General features: G+C 43.0%; 1 protein-coding gene across 1 annotated transcript in view; it reads right to left on the reverse strand.

Annotated features, from left to right (window-relative positions):
* The window catches only part of CC2D1B (coiled-coil and C2 domain containing 1B), a 39,870-nt gene that overhangs the window by 16,486 nt on the left and 11,197 nt on the right, over positions 1 to 12,187 (reverse strand). The window contains exons 4-12 of the mRNA XM_083508687.1: positions 11,705 to 11,805; positions 9,939 to 10,055; positions 8,656 to 8,787; positions 7,025 to 7,331; positions 6,695 to 6,819; positions 4,830 to 4,905; positions 2,419 to 2,514; positions 1,141 to 1,271; positions 146 to 218 (exon numbers count right to left, since the gene is read on the reverse strand). Coding sequence (XP_083364813.1) covers positions 146 to 218; positions 1,141 to 1,271; positions 2,419 to 2,514; positions 4,830 to 4,905; positions 6,695 to 6,819; positions 7,025 to 7,331; positions 8,656 to 8,787; positions 9,939 to 10,055; positions 11,705 to 11,805 — 1,158 coding nt within the window. The remainder of the gene's footprint in view (positions 1 to 145; positions 219 to 1,140; positions 1,272 to 2,418; positions 2,515 to 4,829; positions 4,906 to 6,694; positions 6,820 to 7,024; positions 7,332 to 8,655; positions 8,788 to 9,938; positions 10,056 to 11,704; positions 11,806 to 12,187) is intronic.

Here is a 12,187-nt window from a genome sequence, read left to right on the forward strand (position 1 = left end):
TGTCATGGAGCCAAGCCAGTCTCCTGACAAGGCAGAGTAGGAGGGAGTCTCCTGAAGCATTTTTGGCAAATGTGCCAGGAACAAAGCACTTACGCGAGGGTATCTCACATTTCAACACACAGCCCTGACAGTGTTGCATACTTACCAGGGGGAACTGGTAGTTCACCAAAATTCACTTTCCTTCCTGCTTTATGGGCTCTTATGGCATCTTGGTATTGCTGTTAAGGAGAAATTTTGGTTAGAGAATACAGTCATGTGACAGGTTGTGGGGAGGGGAAGATAAATACATATTTGTCACTCATTTGTTGTGTTTCCCTTTATGCCATAAGGATTAGAAAACATTTTAAGAGCACTCCAGGCAGAACATTTCGTAGCTAGTAAAATGCAAACCTTCCTCCAGGCATTGCATCTGTTGCTGGGCTTGCAGTACACAGAGGCAACAAGCCCTCCGCGTGGCTTTAAGAAAAGGGCTGAAAGATTTGCCCCACGTTCTTAGTAAATGTGATGAAATGATGGTTAACATTATTCAGAGTGCAATTCTATATGTGTCTCCTCAGAAGTAAGTCTTTCTGAGTTTAATGTGGGCAAGTTTGATAATGACATTCTCAGAGAGTAATGTGAAATATGTGATGCAGAAATTCACCACCCAACAAGCTTGCATTCCACAAATCTAACAATTATTATTTTTATTTATCAAATGTGTATACTGCCTGTTTATAGAGAAATGTTTTCCCCTGGCTCCCCAAGATATGTAATGAAGGCGCCAGGCGAGCCTCCCTGGGGAAAACATTCCAAAAGCAGGGAGTCACCACAGAAAAGGCCCGTTCTCATGTTGCCACCCTCCAGACCTAATGTAGAGGGACCTCAGATGACAATCATAAGGTCCAGGTTGGTTCATATGGTGAGAGGCCTTTAAATTATCATGGTCCTGAGCAGTTTAAGGCTTTATAGGTCAAAGTCAGCACTTTGAAATGGGCCTGGAAACTAATTGGTAGCCAACGCAGTCAGGTCCGGATTGGTGTAATAGGCTCAAACAGGAGCAGATCCTCTCACTGCTGTTATATCACAGCAGAGGCTCACAATAAAATGATTACAACCAAGGGACTTTTGTGGTAGCACACACAGCTTCTTCTTCTTTACCTTGGCTATCCTCTCGTGCATCCTGCTCTTCCGATCATCTCCATTTGCTTTGGCTTGAGCGGCTGCTGCTTTGTATTTCTCCATCCTCTGCTGCAAAGCCTCCATCACTGTTTTTGGCTGAGGCAAGGGACCTTTAAAAGCATCCAAAGAATGTATCATATGAGCTCAGCCACAATATAGGCACCTGCTTCTCGCACTTTGACCTAAGGGAGGACAGCGTCTCATCTTCCAGGTGTCGCTGGACCACAACTCCTACTATCCTTTAACACTGACCACACTGGTTGGAGCTGGAGCCCAACACCTTCTGGAGGGTCAGTGGTTCCCCCATCGGTGCTTTAACCCATTTTCTCCTTTTCCCATTGACGTGAACAGATGCAACAGTATTAAAAAAACAAAATGAAAAAAATGCTTCTGGTGTTTGTGTCTCTCAAAGAAAGACACACTTTATTCTTGTCTGAAAGGTGTATGTTGCAATATATGGAAAGACAGATTTATATATGCATATATATGTGTGTGTGTGTGTGTGTATGCGCTCTCTCTCTCTCACATACACACACACACACACACACACTACAAAAAGAACACAGTACAAATATCTGCATACTTAAGACTATATATATGTATATAATTGGAATATTTCAAACAAGAAACTATGGTCCATCAATTTAAGATCATTTCCTGCCTTTTTCATATGTATAACCTATCAAAAAGTTGTAACCTAGATATACTGTATATGTATATATTACCATAAAGTGTTGCTTGCTTGCTTACTTATTAAAAATTAACCGTTTACTCATTTGATTTTATACTTATTCAAAAATCAGAATTGCAAATTACCATTAATTTTTACAAAATTTACCATTAAATTTCACCCAAGCATATGACTGATGCCGTATCTACCAAAAGCATATATAGATGAATATTGTTTCGTGTTCTGTCAGTCCAATAAGTGATGGATAAGCTTCATTTTTCAACAGAAGTATTGCTGCTCTGTCTAGTTTGCCTACTTAATATCTGTTACCTAATTTGTTACCTGAACCTAATTAATATTTATTAATTTAACTATTGAAGTGATGTGCCAAATTTTAAGTAACCAGTCGTCCAATCTAGGTATTTCTCAGTTTCTCCAATTCTGTGCTACAATTTCACAGGCTGCACTTATATAGATTAGAAATGCTGGTCATGCCTATTATACTGTATGATCTGAGTTTCTAAACTATATAATACACCTCACAAGAGGCTTTGCTTCAAAACACATCTTATCTGAAGCTTTATTACCTTGACTGTCTGGTGTTGTCACAGGAAGGGTGGTTTCCACAGCTACAGATGGTGCCTGTTTTGAGGGAAGCTGTATCATTTCTGGACTTTCAAGGTCTGAAAATGTGGGTGTCAAGGGAAAAGAATTTAATGCATTTTATAAAAGGCACGGAAGCGTAGAGATACAAATTCTTCACTACGGTTGCAACATAATTCAACAAGAGCCAAAGAAAGTTTGGTACTGTAAAGAGAAGCTGTTTTTTCCAATAGGAACAAATGTCGCTCCAAGTCTGGGGTTGCCTTCCTGCCACCCACAGGCACAATGGCACTGCTGAATACTTTCCCCAGCGCCCACAAAACCTCTAGAACCCTCCACCCATCACTGCCATGATCATGTGGTGGCGAGGGGGGTTACCTTTCCCTCTCTTGAGAAGTACAAAGTGATGAAGGAGGAAATTTGAAGAGAAGTTGTCCCTACTGCTTCTTTCAGCTCTATGTGCTTTTCAAGGCACAGATTAGCACCTAAAGCAGCTGAACAGAAAGCAGAGCAACTGAGAGGACAGGAGAAATATAGGTGAGTAAGCTGGGAGAATAGGGAGAAAAAATTAAGCTGCTAGGCAAGATAAAATGGGGTGCCACAGGAGAGAGAAGGGAAGGAGGAGGAAAAGAAATGGCATGCCAGAGAGACAAAGGGAGCGTGGAGTAAGCGAGGGGAAGATGGGGGGGGGGGAGAGAGAGAGGGATAAGCCTGACACACTGGATCCCGTGAAATGGAACCTCTTGAAATTGCATAACCTTTTCACAGGTTCCCACCCATGTCACAACTGAAGCATTAAAAACAAACAAACAACTTTTCAGTGTTTTGGCACAAAAGCTTTGATCCCAGGTATGGATTCTAATGGGGCCTCATACTTTTTAACATGAATTCCTTCAAATCCACCACCAAATCATAGATCACCTCTGTATACACAGAAGGATTCTGTGATTTGTTAGCGGTTTTGTTGTCACCCTATTTGAAAATTACGGAAATCCACGAGGATCTGTGTCTTGCATCAATGTTTTTGCAGTGTGGTTGTGATCTAAGAACACCAACACCTAACTCCCACAATTCCACTGTTAGAATAACTACCAAATACACTAATGCTTCCTCCAACTCCTTTACATATTTGTTAGCTGTCCAAGCAGTTCCATTTCTCAGTAAATAGGGACAACCACTCAACTACCGTATTTTTCGCCCTTTAGGACGCACCTAGATTTGGGGGGGGGGAATAAAGGGGAAAATTTTATTTCCCCCCCAGGCGCGGGGCTGGGGCGGGGGAAACTCAGGCTTCCCCCTCCCCCAGCCCCTAGAACGGGACCCAGAGCCATGCGGAAGCTGCGTGCAGCTTTGGCATCGCTCTGGGAGCTTGCAGGGCTGGAGGAGGGGAAAGCCCTCCGCCAGTCTTCTAGCCAAGTCGGGGGACAGCGGGAAAGGCGCGCTGCGCCTCCCGCTGTCCCCCGAGTTTGCGGGGCTGGCGACGGGGAGGAGCAGGCTTCTCCCCCCCCCCCCGCCAGCCTTCTAGCCAAGTCGGGGGACAGCGGGAAAGGCGCGCTGCGCCTCCCGCTGTCCCCCAGTTTGCGGGGCTGGCGACGGGGCTCTCCTGAAGCCTGGAGAGCGAGAGGGGTCGGTGCGCACCGACCCCTCTCGCTCTCCAGGCTTCAGTGAAAGCCTGCATTCGCCCCATAGGACGCACACACATTTCCCCTTCATTTTTGGAGGGGAAAAAGTGCGTCCTATAGGGCGAAAAATATGGTAATTTAATTAATTCCAAATCCTAGAAATGTAGAAACATCCCAAACAAAATCAGTTTAAAATTCAGTTTACGTAATAGCACGGGCACGAAACTGATGTTTATAAGTAATCTCAACCAGGGGGAAAAAAGGTGGAGTCACATAACACTAAAACAGTACATAGCAAATGCATTCTCTCAGGAGCAAGATATTGCACTTTGGACTGCTCAGAAACACAATAGCCCTTCAGCAGACACTTAACCCTAAGCAGAGACATGCAGGGGGCATGAAAAAAAAAACCCACACAAAGAGACATCAGTGGGAACAGAGAATAGGATACTTCAATTTCAAAATATGGAGCATACCTGGTTTTGAAAAATAAAATAAATGACTGCAAAGTTACTTAAGACAGAAAAAAAAATCACCATGCAATACATTATATTAGATAGATTCACTTGCTTCTTTTTAATGATCTGGAAGCGAAAGCAGGATGCCATTAGAAAACTGAAACTATGAAAGTTTGACGGTTTCACAACAGCACAGATCCTTTGCAGGGTTTTTACCGCAGGATATCTGAAGTCAGTGTGATAAACCTTCATCTTTTATCTGCAATTTAGTGTATTCTAGTTACTGGAAAGATCATTTATCTCCTTTGCTCTTACCCTGTGGTGCTGGAGGCATATCCCTGAGGTCTACTGGCTGCCCACTGTCCAGTGCTTCCAGAACCAGGCTGAACTTCTACAACAAAAATGCAAAGCCAAAGGGTCTGTATGACATTGATCTCAACTTGGTTCACAGAATGGTGCTTCTGACCACAGAACTAGCACACACACAGTGGTACCTCGGATTACAAACTTAATTCATTCTGGAGGTCTGTTCTTAACCCAAAACTGTTCTTAACCTGAGGTGTGCTTTCGCTAATGGGGCCTCCCACTGCCGCCGCGCTGCAGCTGCACGATTTCCGTTCTCATCCCGGGGCAACGTTCACAACCCGAGGTACTACTTCCGGGTTAGCGGAGTTTGTAACCTGAAGTGTTTGTAACCCAAGGTACCACATCCCAGATACCCACTCTAATTGAAATTACTATTATTATTACAGTGGTACCTCAGGTTAAGAACTTAATTCATTCTGGAGGTCTGTTCTTAACCTGAAACTGTTCTTAACCTGAGGTACCACTTTAACTAATGGGGCCTCCCTCTGCCACCGCGCGATTTCTGTTCTCATCCTGAAGCAAAGTTCTTAACCCGAGGTACTATTTCTGGGTTAGCGGAGTCTGTAACCTGAAGCGTCTGTAACCTGAAGGTTCTGTAAAGCTACTCCCGACATAAGGGGGGGGGGGATTGCTGGCTCACACCCCACCTACAGCCGCTGGCTGCGGCCCCACGTGACTTGGGAATCCCGGGCTACATCATCCCCCGCGCCAGCCAACCTGAAGCGTCTGTAACACGAGGTACCACTGTATTAACATTTGTATGCCACCATTCATCCAAAGATCACAGGGTGTTTCACAACATAAAAATACAAAATAAGAACCCAAAACACATAATAGGAACAAGAACAAACCAACAACCTCCCTCCCACAAACACATTTAAAAAGACATAGATTGTTAACCAGCCAAAGGCCTGGTTATAGAGGAATGTTTTCATCTGGTACCTAAAGATATGGAATGAGGGCGCCAGGCAAGCTTCCCTGAGGAGAGCACTCCACAAACAGGGAGCCAACACAGAAAAGGTCCATTCTCTGGACCTCCCATAGGAGAGGCATTCTCAAATTTCTAGCCATTGAACAACTTGCATTGAATCAGAGAACTTCTGTTTAAGATTCAAAAGTAAGAAGGGATGGGATGTGGATTCCAGGATGTTAGCAAGATGCACTCCTGCGACCCTAAGTCCCCACTTTCTCTCTTTGGTGGATGTATCCTTCATTCAGTCCCCAGCACATGCACAAATCACCTCATTCCCCTTCAATACTCTTGTATGCAGGTAGATACAGTTCTTTTAGATCTCTATCAGTATTTAACTTGCATAGATTTATTTATCTGGTCAAAGAATGTAGATTTTCCTAGTGCAATTCTGCTTTAGGTTTCCTGACACAAGAAAGCTAGAGAATTGTGACTTTCACTCTAAAAAGAAAGGAACAGGGAGCTGGTCTATATGTTGCATTTACCATGGGATCAGTTAGTTCATGGTGATTTCCCCATTACACAGCCATATTACAAAGCAGAATTTACTGCATGAGTCAGGGCCATTATACTGAGTTGCCTCTTTTCCAATTCAGCACCATGGTGACCCACTGGAAGAGGTTGGAAAACTCAATATGCCGTGGCTCCAACTCATATACGCCTGGGGCTGGAAGTTTGCAAAGGGGATGCAAATCCCCACGGTGAAAGTAACATATACGTTTACGCACAGAAAAACATATACGTTTACGCACAGAAAAAGAAATATTCTAGAGAATTCTCAAGATCATCAGCACCAATTATGGTTTGCAGAAACCTGCTTTAGCTTGAAATAATGACGCCTCACCTTCCCAGTCCTCATGTACTCTTTTGCCTTCTCAAGATCGCCTTTCTGTTTAGCTTTGAGGGCTGCTAGTTTGTACTCCTTCTCTCTTGTCACAAGCAGTGCTCGTGTGCCAAGGTCTGGGGAATCCGAACAAGACAACAAAACATAAAAACACCTACTATATAGCCAATAAAACATCTGCTATAAACACCATGAGGACCATAGTTCCTTAGGCACCTGGGCCCACCACCCATCCACCCTATGGAAGAAACAAGCAGAAAAGCGGCACTTTTTTGTGCATATGCAGAATAGGGATGCTGCAGGGGAAAGGGCCACACTCAAACTACTTACTGTTTTCAGAAGTGCTACTTGTTCCCAGAACACCTGAATCTGCATCCTGGCTCTGGAGATCAGGTGTGCTCACAAATAGCTCCGGATTGCTAGGCTTCTGTAATTCATGGTCTGTAGTAGAGCCTTCATTTTCCTCCCCTTCAGGAACAGTTATTTCATCTTGGCTGCCTGAGTTCTTAGGCAAGTCATTCAAAGGCATGGCTTGTGGAGTTGTGACAGAGCTCTTCCCAGATGCTACAGGTGGTGGCATTTCTTCCTCATTCACTTTTTTCCCTTTCTTCACTGCAGTCAGCATGGTTTCCAATGCCTAGTAGTGGATTGAGTAACGATTTCAATTATCCAGCATATATTAAATACTTATCCCCTATATGATCATTCCAATCAAGCTGTGTCTTTCATTTGTTGACCCATGTAGTCTCCCATCCAGGTGCTCAACACGTCCAGATCAGTTTAGCTACGGCAAGATGATGGCCTCATGTACCTTCAGGCTATACCTGGGACCTCTTAGGTGCCTGGAATCTCACACTCTACAGCCTTCTTGGGAACTGCAGCATTTTGCAATGCTCCGAGATCAGTGAAACACTCCCAACCCCAACCCCCCCCCCCACAAAATGATAAAACTCTGTCATATTCTGGGTTACAACTTCCATCAGTTCCAACCAGCATGGCCAGTGTCATGGATGATGGGAGCTGTAGTGCTATAAAGCTTTGCAATTCCTCTTCCACTGGACTGTGAAAACAACGCGACTCTAAACTATATGGGAAAATGCAGTACCCATGCATCAAAAGAGGAAGAGAAATTGTACCCATTTTGCTGAATTTCAAGTCTTAATGATAAATAAACATTTCTGCTTTCTTCTGAAGCACAGGCACAGAAAATCAACACACAAAATAATGTCCATCCAACCAAGTGACTAGAAAACCCCAACTGCAACAAAAAATCCCTAATGTAGAAATGCTGCACATTTCAATTAGTGACCTCTAGCTGAAAATCCTCACAGATCCTGTTGAATCTTCAACTCTACCAATAACTAAGCCTGCAAGACCAATATTTAGCCCTGCCTCCAGGTATTTATTGAATACAAGATTTCACCTAATTTTCCCTAAACATAAATACCCTGCCCACTGGAGCCAATAGCTTTTAAAATCAGTTCTATTTTGTGTGTTATATGGTAGCTATCTCTAATATCTAGAGTCTGTAAGAAAAGTTTCCATTTGAATGAACTCCTGTTTGGGAAGTTTGGGAAGTGCTAGTGTATGAAACTGTAATGATTACAATTACAACAACAGTAACAGCAACAAATCTGGAGAAGATAAAATAGCCTCAATTAAAACTCCCACCTACTAAAGCAGTTAAAAAAAAGAGACAACCTCATCCAGATTACCGTCATGATACCATACTAAAGAGGCATTAATGAATCTTTAATTTAACCTAGACAATTCTGTCTATACAAAAATTTTAGACAGAACAAGACTAGGACTCATTTACAAAAGTGAAAAAATAAATGCTACGCCTCTGTTCTTTCCTGCATACATCTTTGCACTGAATTAATGGCTGATACTCATAGCCTGTTTTGAACAGCATTCTTCCTTCTCTGCTAAAAGGATGAGAATCTGTGGTCCCAACATACCTTCAGGCCCCGTTCATACCGTCGCACTTTGGAACTCTCGCCGGCTTCCTTTGCGTTGAGTATAGCTGCCTTATAGTTAACTATCCTTTCTTCTATTGTGTGTTGCAGTCCACTGGAAACAGCAGGCGCCATCTCAAAGAAGATAAAGGAAATTAGACCAAAAAAGATGACAAGTATTCTGCTCACCAGAATTGAACTCTAAATCAGACGTTCAAGTATCAGGGGCGGGAGAGAACCACATTCTCTGGAACATGCACACCTAGGACTCAAGGCATAAGAGGCCGAACCATCTCCCTTGAACAGATGAGTGTCTGTTCTTCTGCAAAAATTCCACAAGTCACCTCCCGGCTTTCTGCCAAAGCAGCAGCAGAGAAGTGGGTGGGTGGAACACCTCAGGAAACATTCACAGCCACTGGGCATATTTAGTCGGAAGGTCTTCGTCATTTCAGACAGAGACTGACTGCAAAGTTATTTTGAAGTATTGAAAATGTTTTCTCTATTCTGCTGTGAGCTCTCTAACGGTTTTCTTCAACATGTTTGCTTACAAAGTTCTCTCCTTCCGCAGGGGGGATGGAAAAATCATCAGACAAACGCTACAAATTCAAGAGACTAGAAATGCCACTAGCACTTATTCACTTTACAAAAACACTCTGCCAAGAAGCTGCCAATGTTAAATAAATATCGGCAGCACTGCTCATCAAACCTAACTCTAACAAGAACGGAACAAAGAAAACTCACAGAATGTGTTCAAAGGAAAGAGGCAACCAAACACAAGCCCTAAACACAACTCCAGCCAAGGAGAATGTCCTGAGGTGGTTTTGTTCAATCCTACACCGTCTATGTAGGAGTGGGGAACCGGTGGCCCTCCAAATGTTGTTGAGCTTAAGGTTTCCATCATACCTGACCACAGACCATTCTGGTTAAGACTGATGGAAGTTGGGGGTTCAGCAACCTCTGGAGAGTCACAGGTTCTCCATCCCTTGTCTACAGCCTGACTGACTATGCTGTTAAAATCAGCTGTCTCCAGGAGCCCAGGTCACAGCCATTGTCTTTGCTCAGTTGCCTGCATCACATTCTCACTTTCAAGGTGCTAACCAACTTCCAAGTTCACTTTAAATGAAAGCTAAACACTTTGCTATATTCCCAGTACAGAGGGTAGGTTTTTTTAATAAAAAAAACCCCAAACCAAAACAAAATGCAGTGCAATTCATACCCTGAAGGGCTTGACCTTTACATTTCTTAAAATCCAGCTTTCTAGGCTCAAAGCAAAAGCTTTCATTTACCTGTGTTGGTAGATCGCTGGGCTCCTCTGCGGCTACAGAAGACTCTTCTATTGTTTCCGTCTCACATTCACCGCTTCCTCCTCCATCTTCCTCTCCCAGGACTTCCTGCAACTCTGCCTAGAGCATGAAACAGAGCAATTGTTGCTGAAGAAGAGCTACTTCTATTTTGAGCACTGCATTAAAATGAACCACGGGGTACTTTCCACTGCTATCATTCAAAGGTGGGGCCCGAAAATCTCTTACTTAGAATCAAAGAGCATTCTTCTTATGCCAAACCAACTGCACTTTTTTCTTTACAAAAATTCACTGTTGTATGTGAATAAGGCTGCCTCATTTATGTTCCTCTGTGGCAGCTTTACATCAGAGATTAAAAGCTTCATGTAAAAGCTACATGCTGTCCAAGCGATGCACCACATTTTAGCTAATTTGAATTGGCAGCAAAATAATTCCAGTTAAACCTCGAATGTGTGTGTGGTTTAGGATGGGTAGAATTGTGCTGTGATTTGTAAACTTCCTGTATGCCTTTTTAAGGGCCCCTTAGGCAACCAGGAACTTGCACGGTTCTAAGAACACACATCTATGAAGAACTCTACAGCCTGTAAAGCAAACGAAGGCCACAATCTTGCATACAATTATGTCCCAGTGATGTCCTATGGGACTTAACCAAGCACAATTGTATTTTTTATTTCATGTTATTTATATACTACTTGATTGTAAAAAACAACAACAACAAAACCTCAAAGTGTTTTTGTACACAAGATTGTAGTAAAAGTTCTTATATACCAGCCTTTCTGATATGCCTGAATTCCAAATCTGGAAACTCCAAAAACTGCAGTTGTTGAGAGGCCTTAATGATGTTCCAGTGAATATGACATCATATTCATTTGATTAAGATTTCCTCCTGCCTCTCCCAGCCTTGTATTAAAGAATATGGAAATGATTTTAGTATAAGGATCATGTGTGGTAGGACACAATCACTTTAGGGGGTGCAAAGCAGTTCTAAAAACAACTCCCAAGAGAAATACCATATTGGCCTGAATATAAGCCTCACTTTTTTTCCAAATGCTGACCATGTAAAGTTAAAGTGCGGCTTATCTTTGCGATCTTACAAAAATTGGCTTTTACAATATTGCTGCTGAAACAGACATGTGGTAAAACGGAACGGGTGTGAGTGCCTGCATAATTTTAAGGGAGCGGTTTATATTTGGGTATTTCTCCCCCCCCCCAAATTTTAAAGGTGTGGCTTATATTCGGGTGTGGCTTATATTCAGGCCAATACGGTAGTAAGTTTTCAGCCTGATTTCCCAGGATCCTTAAGAAACATGTGTGAGTGGGTCTTGGTGCACATGAAGTTCACCAGTAGTACTGCCAGATGCTACTATCTCTTCAAACATTATGGAACAACTTCTAAATTTAATTCACCTGCAGCCCAGTTCAAACCTCAGGAATGTCACAATTTCTTTTCCAGACAAGTTTCTTCTTTCCCCTCTGGCAGCTACAAACAGACACCACTTCTGCTCCAGCCTGAGGAAACAGCCAGTACCAAGCAGGAAAGGTGAAACCCACACACCTGCCGTTGCTCTCTGGAAAATTCTGAGCTTTAATGGTTACAGCCAATTACTAGGAAGAACTGCTTGCACCTCCCTTTCAGTGTTCCAGACCCACAAGAATTTGGAGTGTTATCACATGCATTCTTTCCTATAAGGGGACGATGCCTCTTCCTTTACACCAAGAAAAACAGCCTTGCAACGGAATCCCATATATACCAAAAGTTCGGTATCTTCTTCCAGACCTTCGTCATCATCTTCATCCAAGTCCTTCATGCACTCAGCGGCCATCTTTTCAATATGATCCATAGGCAGGGGAGCTGGAGAACACAATTAACAAGGAGATCCTAAGGGAGGAACCCTAAGGTTCAGATAAACAATTACCGTGACCCTAACATTGTGGCAGGTTTTTAAAAGACTTTTCTTCATCTTGGCCACTTTGTTGGTTTTAGCCAGTAAAAAATTAAAAGACATTAAGTAGTTATACCTAAACTTTCTATCACGTTGCTTTCCTTCTTTATGTAGGGATCATGAAACCGGTGACTGTGGGTATCAAGTTTGTGGACTTCATGTTGTTGTTTATTTTGTTTCAGGGTGCAAGGAGAGATATTTCTTTCCCCCCACCCACAACTGCAGATACTTCCTTCTCCCATGGAGGGGCTTTTCTGAAGGGGTGTGTGTGAGTGTGTGTGCAAGTGAAAC

Source organism: Podarcis liolepis (genome assembly GCF_965112155.1).
Source record: "Podarcis liolepis genome assembly, chromosome: 6".
In the NCBI taxonomy this organism is placed as follows: Eukaryota; Metazoa; Chordata; class Lepidosauria; order Squamata; family Lacertidae; genus Podarcis; species Podarcis liolepis.